General features: G+C 39.1%; 1 protein-coding gene across 5 annotated transcripts in view; it reads right to left on the reverse strand.

Moving 5' to 3' along the window:
* Window positions 1–35: 35 nt before the first annotated feature.
* Window positions 36–25,542, reverse strand: part of CCDC150 (coiled-coil domain containing 150) — a 38,018-nt gene continuing 12,511 nt past the window's right edge. For 4 of the 5 annotated variants that reach the window (XM_058188232.1, XM_058188251.1, XM_058188222.1 and 1 more), the window contains 18 exons: window positions 25,254–25,346; window positions 24,400–24,507; window positions 21,837–21,961; window positions 21,469–21,643; window positions 20,628–20,696; window positions 19,958–20,050; window positions 17,199–17,306; window positions 13,510–13,638; window positions 8,912–9,081; window positions 8,534–8,624; window positions 7,723–7,892; window positions 6,848–6,974; window positions 5,358–5,552; window positions 3,911–3,979; window positions 3,683–3,823; window positions 3,364–3,450; window positions 2,949–3,062; window positions 36–1,438 (listed from right to left, as the gene is read on the reverse strand). In XM_058188232.1, the coding sequence (XP_058044215.1) occupies window positions 1,334–1,438; window positions 2,949–3,062; window positions 3,364–3,450; window positions 3,683–3,823; window positions 3,911–3,979; window positions 5,358–5,552; window positions 6,848–6,974; window positions 7,723–7,892; window positions 8,534–8,624; window positions 8,912–9,081; window positions 13,510–13,638; window positions 17,199–17,306; window positions 19,958–20,050; window positions 20,628–20,696; window positions 21,469–21,643; window positions 21,837–21,961; window positions 24,400–24,507; window positions 25,254–25,346 (2,169 nt within the window). In that variant the 3' untranslated portion in view covers window positions 36–1,333. The remainder of the gene's footprint in view (window positions 1,439–2,948; window positions 3,063–3,363; window positions 3,451–3,682; window positions 3,824–3,910; window positions 3,980–5,357; window positions 5,553–6,847; window positions 6,975–7,722; window positions 7,893–8,533; window positions 8,625–8,911; window positions 9,082–13,509; window positions 13,639–17,198; window positions 17,307–19,957; window positions 20,051–20,627; window positions 20,697–21,468; window positions 21,644–21,836; window positions 21,962–24,399; window positions 24,508–25,253; window positions 25,347–25,542) is intronic. The other variant, XM_058188260.1, reaches the window with a different exon arrangement.

The raw sequence follows: 25,542 nt of genomic DNA on the forward strand, positions 1-25,542 counted from the left end.
CAAACTGCAACTGTTTAAAAAGGTGGATGTTTTATTCTTAAAAACAAATCCCACACCCCTACAAGATATATAGCATGCTTATATATTATACAGTGGTTATCTGGAACAGAGAAAGTTCAAAAATATATAATTCTTATCCATGATTTATAGTAATCTTCCTCAATCTGGATTCCCTTGTCATTTCTATTTCTGAATACCAGTTACCAGATCATTGCTGAAAATTCTGGGAGTTGAAGTCTGGAGGACACAGTGATAAGGAAAGGTTGATTTAGGGTGAAAATATTTTGAAAGGTCAGTTGTTTCGATATTTGTGAACCAATTCCTAGTAAGACTTTTATTCGGAAGTCTGAGCAAATATTTTATAGTTCGGTGAATTATAAATGACATACTTAAGGGTTTTTTTTAATGAAATGCTGATTTTGTACTTCATGTACATAAATATGAAAATCACCAATGTTATAAAGGGCTACTAACTTTCTGGATTTCATATTGTTTTCTCATCTCATATCGAATTGTTCAATTCCCAAGTAATGATGGGTGAGAATTAGGACAAGCAGGTAAGAGCAGATAGTAAAATATTTTTGTGCGAAAAACATTTGATCGAATTATGGATTTTGTTACTATAATTTTAGTAGTTATGAAAGTATTTCTGTCACATCTTTCCTCTCATGGCAGTTTATCTCGGGAGGTGATGCATTTGCTCAAACAATACCTTGTATTGAGAGGACTCATGAAGACCACCCTTTGTGAAAATGTATTTGGATGCCAGCCTTACTCTCTATAAAATTTAGCCTGGTCAAGGCATCACACCTGCCACTTAGAAAGAAAAAAATCCAAATAATTTTCCTTTCTTGAATTACAAATAAAGCATAACTGTTAATATACAAGATATACAAATCATATCAGTTTATAGTGTGTTTATAACAAGGTTGATTCTGTACACTTATCCCCTGTGTAGATTTGAATCGTATGTGTAACTTTAAAAATGGAAGTTATTTGCTCAAGAAGAGTTTAAGATTGAGGCACATAATTTATTTTTAATAAAACTTGAAGTTTTCCGGTCTGAAAAGTTCCACAGAGGCATTTTAAAGGACTTGGTAGTTGAAACCTAGTGCCTAAAGTTTAGAGGACTTTGCTTCATTAGTGTAGAGCATTCCTAGTTCATACAATCTCTCCTCTGTTAACATCAGTATGTGGAGGACCACGCTGAAATGAGCTACCATTTGGCTCCTTCCAGGTCCATCACATTTCCTGGGGCCCTAGAGCTGAGACATGATGTTCACAGGTGCAGGGTCATCTTTTACATCCTGGAACCTCCTGGGTAAGCAGGTCATCAATTATTTTGTTCTGTTAGATATTTCCTGGAGATGAGCTTCAGATGATTTTTGGTCTCCCACCGCTTCAGGCAGGCCTGGCTAGGGATCTTCACTGGCTTATTCTGTTGATAGAATATTTGGTCAAAGCTGAGAATTATCAGAAAATGTCAAATCTACTGAAGACCTCATAGTTTGATTCTAATCTGACCAAAATGAAATATGTATTTGCTAAAACTAACATTTACTTGAGAACCAAAAATCTAGTTAGTAGAACTCTGCAGTGAACATTCTTGGGAGAAACTAAGAAACAGAGTTATCAATCTTAATTTTCAGATTTTTTTTCTTTAAAATAGCTGTAGGTGAAATTTAAATTATACCTTAAATCAGATTTTTTTAAGCTGGGAAAGCAAACAAATATGAGCAAATGAACCATTGCTGATATAAAAGCACAATTTACAATTTTGCCAACTTTTTCCTCTAGTCGAGTAAGTCGTGTCTCATTTTCCTCAAGCCTTAAAAAGTTGACCCTAACCTCAATTCTAGATTTTTGAAGTAATCACAGATAAGGGGAGGATGATCCAAGAAATGAACTTCACTCATGTTAAATGCAACTGATAGGTTCTCAGTTTTCTTTTCTTGTTTCATTGAAGAATGATGATAAAATATAGTAAACATTCTAAATTGGAGGTAGGTTATATTTTTTTCTGTGCATAAAACATCTAGCTTTTGAAGAGACTTGAGAGGTCCAATGACATCAATGTGTGGTTTTCACTCTCAGGTTATGAAATCTGCATTTGTTGAATTTGTTCCCTCAGACAGCTCTTATAATCAGCTGGAAATCATATCTCTGGTGAACCCTTCAGTGTTTCCTAACCTTTATTTTAGTTAAACTCTGTGTATCTCTTTACTAGAAGTAGGTTTTCTATAGTCTTCTTTGCAATGATCAACACTGAATTTTAACTGCTACTGATATTGGTGTCTACTGTTCACCTCTGGGAACAGTCCTAGACTGGATTGCATACTGTGCCAATGTTTGTTCCCTCTTCGTTGACTGAATATTTATTTATTTTATTTTATTTTATTTTATTAAATTTTTATACCGCCTTCTCCCGGAGGACTCAGGGCGGTGTACAGCCAGAATAAAATACAAAATATATACAATTAAAACGAATTTAAAATATAAAATTACTAAATGGCTCAGAATTAAAATGAATTTAAAATTTAAAATACTATTAAAACCCAATTTAAAATCAATCCTTTTATGCCAGTCCCGCCTGGATGAATAAATATGTTTTTAGCTCACGATGGAAGGTCCGAAGATCAGGCACTTGACGTAGACCAGGGGTGAGTTCATTCCAGAGCGTCGATGCTCCCACAGAGAAGGCCCTACTCCTGGGGGCCGCCAGCCGACATTGTTTGGCGGACGGCACCCTGAGGAGACCCTCTCTATGAGAGCATACGGGTCGGTGGGAGGCATAGGGTTGCAGCAGGCGGTCTCGTAATATATATGGTACTTAATGAATTCCCACAACACACTGACACATGAATTGGTTTCACATTAAAATGGTTGAGTTCACAGAACATGAGATAAACAGCAAGTATTTCATTTATGGACCTTGTTCCAATACTGACCTCTTCTTCACTTTCTTCACCTAGTTTTGATTTTCGGTTTTTGACTAGCTCCCGCTGCAGACAGTCAAACTTGGACTTGAACCACTGATGAGCTTCTTCTAGGTTAGCAGAGATCTAAGGCAGAGAAAGGATATTAGAAATGAAATACTGTGTATTGATTATTAAAAAAAAAAGAGTGGCATTTTCCTAGGCCTTCACATCAGTAATTGATAATATATGATAAGTATTGGAATACTGATTCCTAAACTTTAAATCAAATCATAAAATAATTTCTTCCTTCAGTAATGAGATGTTCAGAAATGCCAAGCCAATTTTATTCTGATCTGTAAAACTAATTCCTTTCCAAGCATAGTAATTTCAAGCAAAATGGCAACTCTGCCTCAGGATTTTTTCCCCTCTTTGTCTCTGCATCTACCTGTTGAGACTCAATGCTGGCTTCTTTTAGTTTCTCTTCAGTAGCCGCCTTGCATTTCCTGAGCTCCTTAATGGTGTCTTCCAAAGTCTAAAGGAGAAAAAAAACAGAAAAAACCCCCCCAAACAAAATAATACAATTATTTATTCTTCTACAGTAATTTCCATATGATTTAAGATCAATGCTAAGAGACATTGCTTTCTATCAAGCAAAAGGACAGAAAAAGAGGAACATTAGACATGTCACTAGCTTCACTAAAGTATTAAGTACTGAGTATTAAGATACTCAGTTAAAATAAACTATCAGCTCAAAAGAGGCTTACTCGGCACTCTTCTTCAAGCTGTTTCCGCTTCTTCCTTTCTTCTTCCAACTGATTTTCCATCACTTGCTGATTTTTGGCCAGTTGCTGCATCTCACTTTGTAGGCTTGTTAGTTCGGTAGCAAATTGTTTGATACTATGGGACTAGAAAAAAGAAGAATGAGATTCCGTGATCAAATCAAGCATTTTAGTTTAGCCAGTACTTAATTTGCTATAAAATGTTGATGCTACCTGCTCGTAGTTTTTCTTCTGATATAAGTCCTTCAGCTCTTCCATTTGCCTCAATTCCAATTCAATCTCCTGAAAGCATTTCACAACAATGAGAGGAAAGCATCCAGGCATCTACTGTGTCAGAGTACACTTATAGTAAACAATGGTGTCTCCTCTCTCCTGCCAGACACCAAAACTCCAAAGTACTCATTCTGTTTTCAGACTGCTGCGTAAAGCAAGCAGGCAGGTATTTCAATTTTACAATGACTGCTCCAGAGGGAAGAACCCAGTAGTAAAAATTCAGAAAATAAAAGACTGCTCCAGGGCTGTCTTCTAGAATGTCCTCAGAAATAAATACATTTAAAAAGTGGCAGAGAGATCTGGAGGAAGACAATCACATTACTTTGCACTGGCCCCACCATATCTAGGAAAGTCAAAATCTTTTCTGTAGTATAGGGGGCCTTAATAGCTGCATAGCTGGGAACCTTTTCAACTGGCCCTTCTTCCAATGTGAGATGCAGGATGCTAAAGGCCCAGAATTTAAATGATATCGCTGGAGGCCCCAAGCACATTTCCTCACTGCCACTTGCTCCTATTTATCACTTCACCTAAAGTATTTCAAACAAGCAGAAATTTAGAAAAGAAATCTATGATAGGAATCTCAAAAATACAGGTTTTGTAAGTTATGCCACTTTAAACCAGTTCGTAAACTAGGCTCAGACTATTAGGAAGGCTCCTCCTTTTCAGGAAATAAGAGAGAGGCTGCAAATATTATTGTGATCCTGACCAGGCCTGCCCAGAGATAGTAGAAGCATCAAATCCAGGCTTTGCTCTTCACTTTGCCTGAATCAGCTGCCAGCAATCAGTTGCAGTACCAACAACAATGGAAAGCTGGAATTAAAATTTAGCTGTTAAAACTAAGCGGTGTATGAATTTCTTGCCCCATCCCACCCTAACTCTAATGAAATCATGAGTTTTGCTCATGATGAACAGGCCACACCTATTCATTTATCCTTTCTGGCTGTCACAGTACTGCCAGTACTTTTCCACACTCTGCAGGAAACGATGATTGGCTTTATTAATCTAAATCTCTTTGGAGAGAAAATGCACACTTTTTGCCTTCAAAAAACTTAGTTTTGTCTCAGCACCACTAAAGAGCCAGCCATTTCACAGGTAGAGATTTTGCATCCAGACCACATCCTATTGTTTTCTCTAAAACATGGGTGTTGAACTTGTGGTGTCACACTGCTATCACATGACTTTTTTCTTCTTTGCATAGCTGGGGTGAGCGTGGCCTGCGCGTGAGGCATCCGGCCCATGGGATGCCAGTTTGACAACCCTGCTCTAAAACTTCCATTCTAACTTTACATATGATGGCCCACTGATAACAGCTGTAGCAAAAGTAGATGCAGGCCGTACAAAAAACTATTTTCAAAGAAGGCAAAGGAAACCGAATCCATCAACTTACCTTGATTTTTTCTGCATTGTGTGTATTGTTGGTCTTGGAGTTGAAGTACTGGGTGATTAGTATTTTCTGCTTTTTTACCTTCTCCTTCTGGTTTGACAATGCGGCTTCCAGGTCTATCACTTTTGCCCGCAGTTCTTTGTTGCAGCGTAGTATTTCGGCGGACTTAGAACAGGCCTCTTCAAGAGCTTTTTTAACCTATCGGGTAGAGACAGAGGCAATTCATATTCATCTGAAAAAATGCAGAAGATAAAGACCATGTCTGAATTCTTACTTTGTCACTTCACTCTTAAAAGCTCATAGATGTTGGTTTCCTACTTGGAGAATAATTTTTGTCTGGTTTCTGTTTAGTGATATAAAGCTTTTCTAGAGTATTAGGAATCTCTGCTCAAATCCTAGACTCTTTCTGTTAGAGGTATTGGATCCATCACTCATAACTGGCATGCTGAAGATTCTGAAGCAGTCAATGGTCTCTCCTTATTAAAGGGTGGGTGACATAAACCAGGATTAACTGCATCTTCTTAGGTTCTTTAGTACCACTGATATGAATTCCAAAAGTATGTTATAGGTACCGTTTGAGTTAAGACCACTTGTTCAGCAACTGTTCAAAATTACAACAGTGCTGAAGGAATTTATGACCATTCCCAAAGTTCAGGTTGCCAAATTCAGAACCCAGGTGCCCAAGCATGTGACAATCACATGATTGCCATTTACAACTTTCCCTATTAGGTGCTGCAGAGTGTCACTGGGGAAGCTGGCAGGGAAGGTCACGAGTTACTAAGGTATATCTCACCCCCACCCCATGGCCTTTCTTCACTTGCCTGCACTGCAGTCTCCTTACCTCCTGCAACCGCAACTACCCTGTGGCCTCTTTCTACGACTTCCCTGTGATTGCACATGCATATTCTATGGTCTCCTTCTATTAATTCCCTATGATTGCACACATCCTGTGCACTCTTCATGGCCGCCCTGTGATTACACACATGCACGTACTTCCTATGGTGTCCCTGCGATTGTACACATGCTTGCACCCTGCTTCCATGGTCTCCTTGTGATTGCACTCATGCACTCATCTTCATGTCCTCTTTCCATGGCCTCCCTACAAGAGGATGTATGCCACGTCCTCATTCTCCAGCCTTTCTAGCTTGTGCTGCACCAAACATCCCCTGGCTCGCCTGTAGACTGTGCCAGGCCTCCCCACTACTGTGGCACCCCCCATACTCCCTACCTTGGACTCCCTCTGCTTTCCGCTTAATGACCTGTCCAACAGGTCATTAAGGACTGCCTGGATGGTCGGTGCTAAGTGATGAGGTCATATGACATTGTACTTTATGACTGTATTACTCAGTGAAGGTAATCCTGGTCTCAATTATTGCTGTAACTCAAGGACTATCTATTGCAACTAGCATGCAATGAAGACATTGGACCATTATTTTATTTTTTATTGGAGTAGAATATCAAGAACGCACTTCACAGCCCTTCCCTTTCCTCACCTCGGCTGATTCTTTTTGGGCTGATTTCTTTGCTACTTCTCGTTCAGTTTGAAACTGTTTCTTCAGGGTCTCCAGGCGATCCGCATAGAACTTTGTCTCCTGCTTGGTTTCTTCAATGAGCTGGTCCCTTTGAGGAGGGAAAAGGAATTCTTATAGGACATCTGTCCCATCTTTTCAGTTTTGAAAATATAATCCTCAAATAGGCAAAAGAGCTTATTCCAAAATGTACATGAGATTTTCTCTTCTTTTCATTTTGTTTTTTTGTCAGTCCCTCCAAGGTGAATGCTTGGGATAACTGAGGTTTGTTTTTGTTTTGTTTTTTTTGTTTGTAGGGGAGGCTCTCTGGGGATTAATTAGTAGTTCAAATAGATTTATATTTATAATTGGATTGTAAAATTTAATTTTATTGTATTATCTTTATGATGTTGTATATCATCTAGAGCATGAGCAGGGGTGTTAAACTCAAGGCCCGTGGACCGGATCTGGCCCATGGGGTGCTTGAATCTGGCCTCCGTGGCCGGCCTGGAAATAGCAAAGGACCAGCCCACAGTTCCTCTGGCAGCTCCTCATGCCGTTTTCATCCTGGATGGCCTCCTGCAGCACTTTGCCAGCCAAAACGGGGCATGGGGGCCTCACACGGCTCCCCCATGCCCCGTTTTGGCCAGCAAAGTGCTGCAGGTGGCCATTCCGGCTGAAAACAGGGCACTGCAGGAGGCATCCATCCCATCTCCTCCTCTCCCCCCCTCCCTCCCTACCCCCAGCCAGCCTGTGGAAAACTGCAATGCTGATCTGGCCCTCAAATTCAGTTTGACACCCCTGACCTAGAGGTTCTGTAAGGCAACGGGAAATGCATATATAAGTAAACAAAATCTGACCTGCATTGCATTAATTGCTGGCATTCTGCTTCTTTGCTTTCTAGCTCATCTTGAACAAGAGAGAGTTTGCTTTCCAAGGCACTATTAGTTTGCAGAGTTTGCTCTAAATTTTGGATAAGTTTCTTCTTTTCCAGTTTGGAGTTTTCCAGGGATTTACGAAGTGAGTTCAACTTTCATAGTATGGAAGAAAGCACATGGTGACAAAAATTATGTGAAATGCAGCCAATTACTAGAAAGCCAATATGCCCATTTAAAATGCTTCATGTGGCCATAACTGCATTTGCCCTGGCAACCATTTTATGAATGGGCATGGCCCCCCCAACAGTCAGTTTGCAAAATGGCAGGCTAGAAAGCAGGAGACATTTCCCGTTCAAGTCCCACCTTAGCCATGAAATCCATCTGGATGACTTTGGGCCAGTCACTTGCTTTCAGCCCAACTCACCTCACAGGGTTCTTATTGTGGGGAAAATAGGAGGAGGAAGGTGTGCTGGATATGTTTGCTACCTTGACTTATTTGTAAAAATAATAAAGGATATATATATAATTCTGTAATTCCTTCCCCCCCAAAAAAAACAAAAGAAGGCCTAGCAACATCTTTATTACAATTAGTGTCAACCACTTACCCTGCTAGCAACCTCACACTGTAAATGGCAACACAAAGAGTAAGCACAGCTAAAAGAGCCTTCCATTTCAACCAAATTATATCAATACTTCATCAACAGAGAATGTCATTTCTGTTACCAACAATGTCCCAAATCCCAAATTGAACAGACTGTCTATTTTAGTCACTGGAAGTTGCTTTGCTTTTTACCTTTGCACTGCGCTGGGAGTCCAAAGCTAGCTTGTTCTGATATTCTTCCAGCTCTTCTTCCAGTGTCTGAATTCTTTGCTCATTCTGGATCCTACATATGAGAAGAGAAGTAGCCCAAAGAAGAGGCGTATTGAGAGAATGTGCTTGTCCCCCACCCCACCCCAAAAAAATCTCAAATATTGCCTAGTACTTTGGAATATTTTTTTAAACAAGCTCATATTTGCCGAAATAGAATATCTTGAAACATTTCTTAACACATCCTGATATTGTATATTTGACTTTTTTTCAAGGTGGACCCTAATGGTATTCTACCACACATATAAAAACCCTTCAGTTGGCCATACTGAGCAATATACAAAGTGTATACCTATCATTTACCTTTCTTTCTTCAAGCCAGCAATATCAGAATCTTTTTCATCCAATTCAATCTGCACTTTTTCCAGAGCTACCTGCATCTTGTTATGAGAAGCCAACACATTTTGTAGAATTGTGGTCATTTTGATGTTATCTTCCTTCGATTCTTCCAGCTTGCGTTGTAGATTTGCCAGCTGTAGAACAACAACATGGCAGGCAATGAGCAGTTTGTCTAACAACTATTTTGCATGTCCCAGGCATAGACCAGGGGCAGAGCACTCATTTTTACAAGCAAATGGTCCTAGATGAAGAATATCAGATAATGCGCTCTGTAAACATCTTGTCCTTTGAAAATCTGGAAAACTGTAGCTGCCACACAGAATAGACAAGGCTAGAAAATAAAAAAAAAATTCTTTTTACTTTTCGTGAAAAGCAACTTTCTGGGTTCAGCAAGCTTCATCTTTATCTTGAGCTCTGAAAAAGTTGTCGTGCCCTCAGTGCAGAATAAATCATCATCATGTATGAAATGCCTGTCCTGCAACATCAAGAGTGCCTGAAATGCGCTGGAGAAGTGATGCCGCTTTGTAAGATAGATTGCTACCATGTGGGGGGAATTCTGATTTATCTAAGATTGTGGAACAAATTCACTTTAGGAACAAAGGGTATTGCCCAATATTAAATCAAGCCAATGGTTCATCTACTTAAGTATTAGCAATTGCTGATAGTATTTTCTAGTTCTAGTTGGAGAGTGAACAAAGGCATGCCACGGATTAAATCTAGCCACAATGCATATGTTCTACCCAGTGGTGAAATTCAAATTTTTTACTACCAGTTCTGTGGGCATGGCTTGGTGGGCATGGTGTGGCTTGGTGGGCGTGGCAGAGAAAGGATACTGCAAAATCTCCATTCCCACCCCACTCCAGGGGAAGGATACTGAAAAATCCCCATTCCCTCCCACTCTTGGGGGAAGGTTATTGCAAAATCTCCATTCCCATCCCACTTTGGGCCAGCCAGAGGTGGTATTTGCCGGTTCTCCGAACTACTCAAAATTTCCACTACCGGTTCTCCAGAACCTGTTGGATTTCACCCCTGGTTCTACCCCTGAATTACCAATTCCACTTTTCAACAGTTCTCTGTGGTCTTTCAGAGAACTAAATGACATCAGACAAAGCTGTACCAGTGAGGTTCAAAGTCAGTTTCTCCTCAGAACATGAGGATTTCACTTACTGATGGCAGATTTTTTTATTTATTATTTTATAAGTGAAATTAACAGACAAAAATAAGAGGCAATATAAGAGATAACTCTCATCTAGACACAGAAAAAGCAAGGAAAAAAAATCTTTTGACATTTAGGGTAAGATGAAATGACTCCAGTAAACCTGAGCCCGAGTCTCACAAATGAGATTCTATCATTTTTCACTATTACATCACCAAGTGATGGAGAGATCATATTCAGGATCATAGACATAGCAAGAATATGGCCCAAGAATCAATTAAATTTAGATGCTATGGGGTGACAAATGAAGCAGTAGACACAGCCACTTTGTTCACAAATCTATTCATCCCTATGGCCTGGTGCAACGATTGTCAATCAGAGGCACAGGAATTTCATTTCAACCTGGAGCTACAAATATTCTCCTCTATAAGTAATGGTCTTTGATGGTGCTGCAGCTTATTCTAACATTTCAACTGACATGACAAAAAACAAACACCGTGGGTCAATTTTGCTTTTGGAATAAAACTCAAGTCATTTTGAACTGTTGCAACTGACACTTTGTGTTGAGATTTGTGATTGTTGTTTTTAATCAGTTTAGTCATATCTTTTGGCTAAGGCTGGGCTGAGTGACTGAGAGATGGCCAATCCAGAAGAGGAGAGTCCATCCCAGGCAAATCCCAGAGGAATTTCCAGCTTTTTTTTTTTTTTTAAGATTCATTATGTGGAATTTCATATAGGTAAGTAGCAATGAGGCCATGAAAGGACCACTAATACAGTACGGCTGTTGTCAGAGTTTGGATGTGGTATTTGAGTGCACTCTCAACATAATATGCCAATATAATACCTTCAAAGTGTTCCTGTTGTGGTTAATTATCCATTTGGCTCTGACATCACAATGGACCGAAAATTTTAGGCTAGGTGATTAAGATTTAGCTTCTATCCATGTTTTTTAGCCTACTGTTAACTTTTTAAAATGCCTAGAAAATATTTTGCTTTGAAACTGTCGGTAAATTTTGTTCGTTGTCTAGCACATACTTACTTATAATTGCCGTTTCTATGACATTTCTCTCCCACATGATTCTCGGTGGCTCTGGGCTCATTTCTTTACTGAATTTTTTCGGTGGTTGAAGCTTTCTTATATTTATGGGTGTGTTTTTTTTTTCTGATTTGGCTTGGGGGATGTATTTGGCTACTGGTTGAGCCTGGGGAACCAGGCAGATTTATTGTTGGGGCATTTGGGCGGTTGCACTGTGACTGGATGTGTGCATGGGCATTTGTATAGTGCACAAATTGTATAACAGCACATTAATTGACTATTAGATGCAGTGATTTTTAACAGAAGCAGAAAAAAATCATGGTGGCAAAAATATAAATTATATATTCTATAGAAATTGAATAAATATAAATAAATAAATAATTTGCACTTAGTTTTTTTCTTGTTTATACCAGAGAGACCAGTGGTGTATGGAATATAACTACTGCTAACTATTATTATTTTTATTATTATTATTATTATTATTTATTATATTTGTATACCACCCATCTCCCGAAGGACTCAGGGCGGTTCACAGTCAAAAACAACAGAAAAACATATAATACATAAAAAAAAGCTAAAAGAATAGACAGTTAAATTCAATTGATGCTCTAACTTTTAAATACAAATTTAAAACCTCATTTAAACCCCTTTTTTTAAAATCCCAAATTTAAAACTACGTTCAAGCTAGTCCTGCTCTTCGAAACAGCAGCGTCTTCAGCTCGCGGCGGAAGGACTTGAGATCGGGGAGTTGACGAAGCCCCAGAGGAAGCTCGTTCCAGAGGGTAGGGGCCCCCACAGAGAAGGCCCTCCCCCTAGAGGTCGCCAGCCGACATTGTTTAGCTGACGGTATCCGGAGGAGGCCCTCTGAGAGCGCACTGGTCGGTGAGAGGCTAATGGTGGCAGTAGGCGGTCCCGTAAATATCCCGGTCCTAGGCCATGGAGCGTTTTAAAGGTGATAACAAGTACCTTGAAGTGAACCCGGAAGACCACTGGGAGCCAGTGCAGATTACGCAGGAGGGGAGTCACATGGGAGCCAAAAGGTACTCCCTCTATCACCCGCGCAGCCGCATTCTGGACCAGTTGGAGTCTCCGGGTACCCTTCAAGGGGAGCCCCATGTAGAGAGCATTACAGTAGTCCAGGCGGGATGTAACCAGGGCATGAGCAACCGTGCATAAGGCAGCCCGATCCAGAAAGGAACGTAACTGGCGTATCAGGCGAACCTGATGAAAAGCTTCCCTGGTGACGGCTATCATATGATCTTCTAAAGACAGCCGTGCATCCAGGAGGACGCCCAGATTACGAGCCCTTTCCGTGGGGGCCAATAGTTCGCCCCCAATGGTCAGTGATGGAATTAGTTGACTGTACCGGGCCGCCGGCATCCACAGCCACTCGGTCTTGGTGGGATTTAGTCTGAGTCTGTTCCTCCCCATCCAAACCCGTACGGCCTCCAGGCACTGGGACATCATTTCAACAGCCTCGTTGGGGTGGTTAGGGGTGGAAATATAGAGCTGAGTATCATCAGCGTATAGATGACAACTCACCCCAAAACCACGGATGATCTCACCCAGCGGCTTCATATAGATGTTGAACAGAAGAGGCGAGAGAACCGACCCCTGCGGCACCCCACATAAGAGGCGCCTTGGGGTCGATCTCTGTCCCCCCGTCAACACCGTCTGCGACCGGTCGGAGAGGTAGGAGGAGAACCACCGATGAACAGTGCCCCTCACTCCAAGTCCCTCAAGTCGGCGCAGCAGGATACTATGATCGATGGTATCAAAAGCCGCTGAGAGATCTAATAGGACCAAGACAGAGGAACAACCTCTGTCCCGAGCCCTCAAGAGATCACGTAAGATTTATTCACGTAAATTAAGGTAGATCTGTAGTTTAAAAATTAGCTCTCTTTATTCTTTCTAAAGTAAGTTGGTTAAGTATCTCAGGAACTTTAATCAATTGAAAAATTTGCTCTGTTGTGAGGTAGGAAAAACGTTTCTGACCAGATGCCATCATTCCATCTATTCCATCCTATAAGGAAGTTATAATTCAAAAAAGTATTTTGAAAACTCACCTTGCTGGCTGTTTTTTCTCCCAACTATCAAATAACAGTCAGCATTACTCTTGTCACACTGCCTACCTTTGTGGTACTGGAGTGAAAAATAGAGCAGCAAAGAGTTGTTCCTCACTTCCCCCAGTACCTAATACTGTATATAGTGACCAGAACATTTGAAACAGCTGAAAGAATATCTGATGTCACATAATGAACCAAAGTTTTTATGGAGATGATAAATAGAAACATTAAAGTGTTTTGATGAAATTACTTAGTTGGGAAATGTAGATAAAGCTGATAAGTGTCTTTCCCCAACTTGTGTTACCTTGCGCTTCTCTCTTTCTTCAATGGCACCTATTTGCCCTCTGAGCTTCTGGTTCTCTCTTAATGCTTCATCATGGGATTTGACTGACATAGAAAAAGCTTCCTCTCTACAGACAAGGAGAGACTGTGTCTTTTATGAAAAAGAGAGAGAGAAAAAAATATTATTTTTCTAAATGCCAGGAAATAGTCTCGGGGGTGGGGGGAATGTTATCCTCAATTTTGTGCAAATAAATCAGTAACTCAACAGTAGAGGGAGACTGGAATATTCAGAACTAATTACCATTCCACATATATCCATGAGCCACAGAATATGTTCAAGCATCACTTGAAAAACAACAACAATTAGCAACCTAAATACAATAATTTCTCAAGATAATTTAATCTTATGGTTTATATTAGGAAATGAATTCCCCCACCTAATTTTACCATAAAAGGAAGCCCAGTGCAAAAGAGAGTACTCAGTGCATTTTTTTAATCCTAAAAGATGCCAAAGCACAAAGGATATGTAGACTACTTGCTGACGCAAAATACTGGATATTGCAATTAAAAGCAGATGACATGTTATCAACTACCAGTGTGTGGTGGTATAATAAACTGTCCTACTATTTCTACCCACTGCCCATGGAATGGTATTATTCTCTCTTATAGAACTGTAGGATAAAACAATCACAATGCCAAATAATAAAGTAACATACACATTGCAAAGTATAGCTTAAAGTAATTATTAAAAACTAGCAATGGAACCAACTTCCTATTTCAATTTAAATAAAACCAGATTTCTTTAATAGTTACACACTCCTTAGCTTAAGGATGAGTTTGATATTAACACTTCTGTAAACATGAACTTTTAACTGATCAAACTACCCTCTATAGTTTCATAGGTGAATGACATATGTTTCCTTAACACTCTCGGCTCTTAATGTAACACTTTCACTTCCCAAATTCCAGGCAGAATAGATCATCTTCTATCTTTATCTATATTATGATTTTTTTATTACATTGGTCCCTTAGAGAACATTTTCAAATCAAATTTCTGAATCATACACTCTATGTATGTGTGGGGAGTGGAGAAGAGACAGAGACTGAAATGAACCAGACTATTGTTCAATATCAGGTGTGGATAAGAACATATGAATGGATGTGGTTATACACACACACACACACGCACACAGGTCTAGTATAGGGTAGTCCTTCTAGGGATGAGAGGTAATGACTGACCTAATGATATCCAGCTGGCTTCCCTACCTTAGGAAAACATAGAATCTCCCTACTTATATATGATTGGTTGCTGATATCCTCTTTCTGCATGTCGCGGTTTTAAACTCACCCTCTGGAGATCTGTTCCCTCACTAACTACATCCCTGTCAGTTTCTAATTGTTTGCGGCTCCTGATTTTTCTTCTACGCTCCAGCTTTTCATCCACAGCCCTGGCAGCTTTGAAGAAATCACACCGAGAGGCTCTGCGATTATCACCACAGTCAGAGAGAGAGTCCCTTCCAGGCAGATCAGTCATGAAACGAACTCTACGTGTTGGAGAATACAGGGTAGAAGTTTGTTCCCTAGGTTCCAGGTTGTCCTTTATGTCACAGGCCAGGCATGACCTAAAATGGTTACTGGACTTCTGCTGCCAGCAATTTTCTGAAGATTTTCTTTTTTTAAGAGGCATTTTCGCTATAAACTTTGTGGCTTAAGGAGAAATAAAAATCCTGGAGAAGGTTGATCAAGTTTAAAAAGAGTGGTGTCCATTTTCAAATACAGATTCTTATCCCCAACTACATATTGTTTTAAAAAGCTGTTACATTACTGAGGTCTGAAGGGAGCCATTTTAAATCTGATTTTGTTCCCTTTCTCCATCAATGGCTGTTGAAAAGTTCTACGCTCAACAGCCCTTCTTATTCAAAGGTAAATCTGTATGTTCTCTCCCATATCATAGAAATGCTGGGACATCACTCTGTTCCATTTGTGATGTCATGAGACTCCTCCTCTTTGGTCAGAATGTAATTTAAACAGTGTAATATTGCACAATCCACTTTCTGTAATGCACAACTTAAGTGAAAAAATTGTGCAGATTGACAAATTGGATTAAATTTAACTCCTTATTCTTTTTTTTGTTTTGTTTTCAAAATAGCAACACTGAGATCTGCAATGGTATGTCCTGGGAGGTTAAAATGCTCTGATATTACTTGACATACCCTATTTTGAGTCATGATATCAATTTGTGTCTGTTAATTATTTTGTTTAAAATAAGCTCAGAAAACCTTCCCTACCTAAGAGAAAATTAGAACTTGGGTCTCCCTACTTCTATATGATTGCTCCATCTATTTCTCCAAATGTGTTTTAATGCACTAAAATTATGACATTATTTCCATTCAAAAATCATCTACGGTAAATCAAAACTATCAATATATGTATTAATTTAGTATTGTAAATTTTACCAACAGGAAAAATATATATTAATACAAATGATTATTTAACTATGTATACTGTATAATTTGATCTTGTAGCATTTAAAATCTCAAAAATCAGAAACAAATATAATTCCAAGCAGTTCCCCCTGCAAATAAAACCCTCACAAGTCTTTCTTGTTTCCAAGAAGTTGATCCTTGCGGCAATCAAAAAGCTACTTCCATTTTCTTGGCTCCAAAAGTGTTTCATGTTTATAGAAACAAAATATATTTATTAGTTTACAAATGGCTGACTGAATATTTAATCCGTTTAAACTGGCAGAGGGATGATAACTTTTTAAACCCAAGAGTCTCTCTAAAAGCACTGCTGGCAAATTGTTGTAGGGTTTGAAGAAACCTAGGTGTCTTTAGACCTGGTGAGGCAGCAAAGTACAACATTAAACCCTGAAGGGGGACTTCAAAGATCCAGATTTAAATCTATTGAATATGGAGCTCCCTGGATGACTTCAAGTCAGTCACTTACTCTCTTCAACCCAACCTGTTTTATAAAATTGTTATAGAAGGGTAAAATTAGAGATCTCCATGCATGCTGTCATAGAAAATGTGGGATTTAACTGCAATAATGTGGTGCATCTGCCAGCAAAAATGGCGCTCAGGAGGACCATGCGCGCCTACAGGTCCTGTTTTCGGCTGCAACAGCCTCCTGAAGTCCTCTGCCAGCAAAAAAGGAGCAGAGGACTGCAGGAGGCCGTTGCAGCTGAGAACAGGGCCCAGGGCTCTGTTTTCACTAGCAGAGAACTAGCAAAACAAATTAAAAACAAAACAAAAGGAGAAATGTTTCCCCTTTTGCATTTGAGCAAGCAAGAAGGGACAGGAAAGGAGAAAGGGAAAGAGGAAAGACAAAGAAAATGAATGAAAGATGGGAAGAAAAATAAGAGGGGAAGGGAGAAGAAGAAAGGAGAATGAAGGAAGGAAAAAGAGGGGAGAGAGGGAGGAAGGGAAGGGAAGGAAGGAAGGAAGGAAGGAAGGAAGGAAGGAAGGAAGGAAGGAAGGAAGGAAGGAAGGAAGGAAATTATAATGAGGGAGGATCTGAGGAAAGTCCTGTCTTAGCATTTGGCCATCACTCCCCGAGACGAGTGACATTGAGCTGGCTAAGCCCATCTTGGCTATCCACCCCCCCCCCGGGGTCTCCTGAGGTCAAACACTACTCTGATGCAGCCCCCAATGAAATCGAGTTTGACACCCCTGCTATAGATGCTTTATGTCTGTTACATTTATGGAGTACCTGATCATATTCAGCCTTCAGGGCTACACAAAATGTGCGGAGCTGATTATTTTCTGATTGCACATATATAAGGGACTGCAGTTCTTCTTCCAGTTGCTGTACTTTCAGCTAGGGGAAATGAAAGATGGCTTTCAGCTTAAACATTTTCTAAAAAGTATGGAGAAACTATTATGAACAGAATCCCACAGAATCTACAAGTAAATTGCAAAAGGTTATGGTGTAAGATTATAAAAAGTCAGATTCCAGCAGGTGAAATCAAAATAGTCTATAATATATCAGCTGGTAATTGTTCTGTTATTTAAATATATCTATTCCTCATGATGTCATATACTTTTGCACACTTAGGCATATGCCTTATTTTTTACTGAGCATCCTCTCTAGCTCTCCTCGTAATATTAAAGCGACTGTCATTTCAGTACAGTCCATTAAAATTACAGGCGGTCCTCATTTAACGTCTGATTGGATTTAATGACATGCTGAACAAGTGGCACTCACATCCGGTCCTCAAAGTTTTGGTTGTCATAGCACCTCCAGAGTCATGAGGCTTCATTTCAGGCACCAGTCCTCACTTCCATTTGCCATAGTGTCACACAGACATATGAATGTGATTTGCCACCTTCCCACAAGCAAAGTCAATGAAGAAGTTGGCAAGAAGTCAAAAGCCACCATCACATGAGTCATTTAATGACTAGCTGAACAAAGACAACTAGGACTGCCTTTGCTAAACAGTGCAGTCACATAGTTGTTCAATGTATGACTGCACTGATTAACAAGAGTTTTCAGTTCCAATTAGCATTGAATACCCATAAGGTGATATTTTTAAGTAAAAGCATTTATAGGATTATAGAATCAATTGTGACAGAGGGAGTCAGGCTGTTCTCCAAAGCACCTGAGGGTAGAACAAGAAGCAATGGGTGGAAACTGGTCAAAGAAAGAAGCAACTTAGAACTAAGGAGAAATTTCCTGACAGTTAGAACAATTAATAAGTGGAACGACTTGCCTGCAGAAGTTGTGAATGCTCCAACACTGGAAATTTTTAAGAAAATGTTGGATAACTATCTGACAGAGATGGTGTAGGGTTTCCTGCCTGGGCAGGGGGTTGGACTAGAAGGCCTCCAAGGTCCCTTCCAACTCTGATGTTATGTTATGTTATTTTCAATTTAATGACTAAAATGTCACTATTCCTAGGTATGTCTTTACTCTTATTTATTTCCTGTTCCTCTTCTTCACTGTCATCCAAAAATATCCATGATCTCCTAGACAACACAACCAAGTCTTTTTTAAAAAAAATTCTGCGCCACAGGAATGATCGACTTTGCGTCTACAAAGCCTATCTTTTAATTTCTATTCTTTGTTTAGTTTTCAGGCCTATAAGCTGTTTGCTTATGTTTCAAACAAAAACAGCGGTTTTTCATCTCCGTTTCAAAGCCGAAGAGCCAGCGCTGTCTGAAGACATCTCCGTGGTCATGTGGCCGGCATGACTCAATGCCAAAGGCGCACGGAACGCTGTTACTTTCCCACCAAAGGTGGTCCCTATTTTTTCTACTTGCATTTTTATGTGCTTTCGAAACTGCTAGGTTGGCAGAAGCTGGGACAAGTAATGGGAGTTCACCCCGTTACACGGCAGCACTAGGGATTTGAACCGCCGAGCTGCCGACCTTTCGATCGACAAGCTCAACATCCTAGCCCATGCCTCAATCTAAAACTCACAAGGTTTTAGATGCCAAATATATCCAAAAAATTGTATTTGGCTTATCTGCAGTACTGTATATAAAGTAATACTTTTAAAAATTAGCCATATATCCCGTATGCATTTGCAGATATGCCCACCTGTGGATAATTAACCAAAAAACTATCAAAAATGTGCCACTCAGAGGTAAGGTGAAAATTAAAAAGATACAAAAATGTCGATGTCAACTTATCTTTAGGTGGCACATTTTTCATGGTTGTACTTTTTTAACATTTTGAGGGTTGGTCATCTGCAGATGGGCTTATAAGAGGGTATAGATTATTTCTCAATCTCAGCAATGTTAAGATGTTTGGACTTCGAGTCCCAGAATTCTCTCATCAGGATACTGGCTAGAGAATTTTGGGAGTTGAAGTGCACCTATGATCATAAGGTTCTGTATTCTCTTCGTATTATTGCATAAATAGACAACTGCATTGCTTTTTGAGAAGAAAAGCTGAATAGGTTGCGCATAAAAGTAACCATTGTTACTGAGTCAGCCCCATTCCCTTGTAGCAAGGGAATCAGTTTCCTGTACTATAAAAAGAAATTCAAAGATTTATGTGGAGACTCATTAAGGGATCCAGAAGTAAGATAGGATAATGGTCCAGAACACCTTAGTTCAAGTCACATCCTGACTGCAGAATCTCACTTCAGTGCTGACCACAGGATAATGCCCAATAAAACCGAGAGAACAAACAGGCTGCTGGGTTAACACAGCAATGTCCTCTAACAGCAATGAACTTGCAGAGTTGACAGGAAACAGGTGAAAGGTTATCACTAAACTTCTCTTTGCCTGAGACAGAAGACCAGTCCTGAATGTAAAAGTACAATGGGGAACTAAGTCAAATGAAACAGATGCTGTGCAGATATGATTAAAATAAACCTTTACTTCCAATTACACTGCAAAAAAGTATTGATTTGTTCCCCTTAGCATTCCTTTTTGTTGAGGGTTATTTTTTTATTGTAAGAGAAGAGAGATCATCAAATGACTTTACATTTTATGCCATGTTGTACTTTTTCAGTTGCATACCTTTTGGTGCTTAAGTGCAGCATCCTTCTCCAGAAATTCCTTTTTTTCTTTCTCTAGTGCTTTCACCGATTCTTGCAGACAATTAATTTCCAACTTAAAAAGGAAACAAAGACGACATTTCGGGTGCCATAAAATATGGTTAATTGTTCATAGTTTGAACCATCTGGTAAATGAAAGACATCTAGCTATTTCTCGACCAGCAAAGGGAGCCAGATAATTGCTAGTTATGTACAGTATTAGGTGTTAATATCTAAAATTACTAAAAATGACAAATAATTAGTCTCCTATTTATAAACATCAGCTTAAAATTAATACCTTTAATGTGGTTATCAGGCATTTATCTAGAAAATATATTCTGTTTTTTAAAAAAGATGTTTACATCATGTTTAGCTGGTTGTAGAACTTAGTAACACAAACAAGACCTAGTTTTGAAATGTTATCAAAGAATTTTAAAATAACCTTAATCTACTGAATCATTTCACCAAATAAGTGTTTGAACAAAATCTTGAACTAAACAGAGGTTAAAAGTAATTGGCAAGGTTTAGGGATGCTTCCTATGTTTCCAAGCAAATCTGGATCTACAACCCAATGAATTGCAAATCAATTGACAGACTTAACTGTTGGCCAATGGGAACCTCAATACTTTCAATACTTGTATATAACGCTGTACCTTTTTTTCCGTTAGTTCAGCTTCCAACTTTTCAATCGTTATTCTTGTTTCTTCTATTGTTTGCTGCGACTGCCATTAAGAATTAAAATAATTTTTTGCCAAACACTTCAAAGAAAATTTAATCTATTATATATACTTTTCTTGATGTACATTAGGAATGGTTACTTTTGTAAAAAACTGAATCAGCAGTGATTAGCAACAACTCATCAAATACCATGCAGACTGTACTGGTTTTCTATGCTATTTCCTGGGGCAAATTTTATTTAAAAAATCTAGCCCGGAAGTATTTTTTTCAGTCAATTCAAATCTTGCATATACTGTCAGTACAGGTAGTCCTCGACTTACAATCATTTGCTTAGTGACCGTTCAACGTTACAACAGTACTGAAAAAAGTGACTTATGGCCAATTTTCACACTGATGACCGTTGCAGTATCCCCCTGGTCACATGATCAAAATTCAGATGCTTGGCAACTGTATTTATGGCACTGGCAGTTGCAAAGTCAATGGAAGAAGCCAGATTCACTTAATGACTGAATGATTCACTTAACCACAGTGATTCACTAAACAACTATGGCAAGAAAGGTCATAAAATGGGGCAAAATTAACTTAATAATTGTCTTATTTACCAATGGAAATTTTGGCCTCATTTGCAGTTGTAAGTAAAGAACCACCTGTATGTGCCATTTTAGTACCGGTATATTATACAAAGCAGCAAACATCTTCTTCGGGTTTTTTTTTACTAAGATTCCAAATACAAGTTTGTCTCTCTAATGAACATGTAATATCCTTCTGACAAAAATGTGGATTTTACCGTAAAACCACAATAAATAGCCACTGTACCTCTTCTTCAAGTGTATTTTTCTCATTCAGCAAAGAATTTCGCTCCTGTATAATTGTCTCCAATTCATTTGGGGTCTGGGAAACTCTACACTCCAACCGGGCTTTTTCGGAGGCAATGGTGTCTTCTTTACAGTCCCTCTTCTTGCATTCAGCATGCTCAGTTCGCAAGTCTTCTCTGCAGAATAAACACAACTATGTGGCAGTCCTGTTATCCTCTACATTCTTCAAAAATTTCAGAAGACAGTGCAAGAAGCTGAATAAGGTATAGCTTGTGCTAAACTAAGGGACAAACACAGAAAACAGCAGGACAGGAAAGAAAGCAGGTCACACTTGGGAAAAAAACCACACAAATTTCAATGGCCTCTCACAGTTCTTTCTGGAGCTGAGCTTTTTCTTTCTGCACAGCCTGCAGCTCTCCCGTAACACTGGCTCGAGCAGCATCCAAAATCAACTCTTGTTCCTTCAGTTTCTGATGCATTTTTTCCTGTTCCACCTTAATGGGGAAAAAAAAAGGGGAAAAAAGAATTTATGAACATGTAGGTAACCCCCCCAAAAAAGGGACACGGTGGCTCAGGGGCTAGGACGTTGAGCTTGTTGATCGAAAGGTCGGCAGCTCAGCGGTTCGAATCCCTAGTGCTGCCGTGTAACGGGGTAAGCTCCCGTTATTTGTCCCAGCTTCTGCCAACCTAGCAGTTTCGAAAGCACGTAAAAATGCAAGTAGAAAAAATAGGGACCACCTTTGGTGGGAAGGTAACAGTGTTCTTTTGGCGTTGAGTCATGCTGGCCACATGACCACGGAGATGTCTTCAGACAGCGCTGGCTCTTCAGCTTTGAAACAGAGATGAGCACCGCCCCCTAGAGTCGGCAATGACTAGCACGTATGTGCGAGGGGAACCTTTACCTTTACCTTTTTAGGTAACAATAATGAGAGCCAGTTCAGTCTAGTGTTTAAGGCAGCAGGTGAGAAACCAAGAGACTGTGAGTTCCAGTCCTGCCTTAGCAATGAAAGCCGGCTGGGTGACTATGGTCCGGTCCTTCTCTCTCAGCCACACCCATTTCCCAGGGTTGTTGTTGTGGGGAAAATCAGAGGATGTTTGCTACCTTGTTATTTATAAGATAACAAAGGCAGGATAAAAATCAATCAACCAACCAATCGGTTATATCTGCTGTATCAGCTATGACCATTCTGAATTGGCAGATACTGCTCAGAGTAGCTCATGGTTTAATTTCCTCTCCACAGAGCTGCTTTGAACACCATCCAGGAGCTTCAAATGGTGCAGTTTACAGCCTGCTTCAACCAACGGAAGTACCAAACTAAACGTCTAACACTCCTATGTCCAAAAGGCACTGATTGCTAGTTGGCTTCAAGTGCAATTCGAGGTCTAGAATTCTTTTTTTTATTTTTTTATTTGATTTTTTTTAATACAAAAAAACATAAAAACATCTTCAATCCAGATATAGTGTGTCGGTAGGTTAATTACCAATCTTTTGTGCAATTTCAACATATGCGTATCATTGATTTTTCTAATCTTACATTTTATCAACCCAATATATATCCAAATGTTTTAATCAATTAATCCTTTAATTAACTATAATATTTTATTCTCTCATCATTTATTCCATCATCTTAAAATCAATTGTATCATTCAACAATTCTTTCATTATTGAAACCTCTCTCAAATCTTTTTTAACATATTTTTCCTTCTAGACATTGGTAAAATAAGTCCCATATCTTATAATATTGTTTATCTTCCTGTTCTCTAATTTCAAATGTCAGTTTACTCATTTCTGCACATTCCATTATTTTCTTAATAACTTCATCTTGTATCTGATGACATTTCCAACATTTTTCGGATTTATTCTTGAACATAGAATTCTTCAAAGCCCTTTATGGTTCAGGGCTTGGATATCTTTAGTTTGCCTCCTCACAGTTGCACCTGCCCATCCAAAAAGACTGAACAGGGCAAGCTTGCTTCAGGTCCTTTCTCTATAGGGTCCAAAAGATGAGCCTTCTCGGTTGCAGCCCTCTTCACTAGAATAGTTTACTGCCTGAGATCAAAATAGCCCAACCCTGTTGAGTTTTACAAGAAGTATAAAAAACTGCTTTAAAAAAATAAAAAGCTCTGGGAAGGAAACTTGAATGAGTTTGGGGCCCACTTGACTTGTGTTTGAATGCTTCAGTGGCCACGGTAATTTTTGGTAAATGACAGATGATTTTTCTAACATTGTTTTGCTATTTTAATTTTCTTATTAAAGGAAAGGAATGGAAGCTCTTCATTGAAGCAACAAATGCGAAGCAAGCAAGGAAACGGAACATAAATAAAGGTATGAAATTATGAACTAGTTTCCAAAACAAACTAGATCAGTGCTTGAAATTCCCCAGCTTTGTCAAAGTAAGGGCTGCCCAGCTAATTTCCCTTCTGTTTCTGACTTCACAGTGAATAAATAAAAATTGACATTAGCAGAAATGATGAGCCAGCAATTCTTTGCTTAACTTTTCTTTCAGCAAGTTTTTCAGTTTATTTATTATTATTTTTCAACTTTTTGAACTGCCTATCTCCCTCAAAAAGGGGATCCTGTGCAATATACAATAAAATGTTTGTGAGACTGCAACAAGACAGATCTCAAACATCAGCCGTATCTATGTTCTCCCTTTCCTCCTTCTGAGACTGATGGAGACTTCTTGAAATCTCAGTTATTTAAACAAATACACAAGTTCTCCTTTGTCTACCACATTGTTTCCATCTGGTTGATCTATTACAAAACATGGCTGGATTCTTATCTATACAGCCACGCAGAATCACGTTAACAGATGGGTGGCCATATGAATAAATAAAATGAATAAAAAGGCTAGGCCATGCACCTGAAGCTATCTATTGACTGTTTTTAACAGACAATTTTTATTTATATATATTAAAATGTACTCCATACCTGAAGAGCAGCCTGATGATCTGAAGTAAGTTGAGCATTTTTCTCAGTAGCTTTTTGAAGAGCACCATTTAGTTCTGTGCACTGTTGAGCCAACTGCTGATTAAGTTTCTGAAAAAGAAAACAGATTTTCTGCAGCAATAGATACAAGTTCCCTGACAAGATGACTAGTTTTGGCGTCCACCTTAAAAACAACAACAATATACATCTAGTCCTGGGGTTTTGTTCATAGATGGGTGATAGGTATTGTTTCTTATAGTTTACCTATAAGAATCTTCCCAGGCTGCTTCTCTTCTTTTGACAATAAATGGATAAGATTCCATGGAATTGAAGGGTGTGGGTATCTGTCAATCCTAGGTCCCTTGCAGCTGTGCAACCACCACTGCCACCACTCTGCTTGATCCTGGTTCCCACCCTCCCATCCTTCTTGCCTGGCTGATAGTTTCCCAACGTTCAGGAGCAATGTTTTAAGATGACCATTTCCCACTCTTTGACCAGTAAATCTCACATCCCCAATTTTCCTAAGAACTGAAAACTCCTTTCTCAGAAGCAAATTAGAACAGCACACAGAAAAAATACCCAGATTTTACAGACATTTGTCTCTTGTGCCCTATATACAGGTAGTCTGCATTTAGCAATTGCCTCACTTAGCAATCGTTTACAATTACCATGAAAAATAAAATTATAACCAATTCTTACATTTACAACCTTCACTGGTCTATAAAGCAAAGGAAAGCTGAATCATAAGCACTATTTATTCCTTTGCTTAATGACCAAATTGCCGGTCCCAGTTATAGACACTAAAAGAGGACTACCAGGACTTAAAACAAGCTTGTAATAACAGGAATATTTCCTACCTGTGCTTTACTTGTTACCTCTTGTAAAATAAATATTTTTGACCGAAATTTTGTGTTCTTTTCTTGTGCCGTGTTCAAAGATAGCTGTGTAGTCTAGATGAAAATAAGGTTAATTATCTTTAGGGACAAAAATTGAAAACAGGCAAAGGCTGGTGGATTGCAAACCAGAATCATCAACATATCTTGCATTTTACATAATGGTTCTCTCCAGCGCAACTCTTTTATGTATTAGCAAAAAGTCTTCTTTTGTAGTGTAGTTAAAGTCAGGTTGATTCAGCCTTCCATCCTT

Source organism: Ahaetulla prasina, chromosome 1 (assembly GCF_028640845.1).
Source record: "Ahaetulla prasina isolate Xishuangbanna chromosome 1, ASM2864084v1, whole genome shotgun sequence".
Lineage (NCBI taxonomy): Eukaryota > Metazoa > Chordata > Lepidosauria > Squamata > Colubridae > Ahaetulla > Ahaetulla prasina.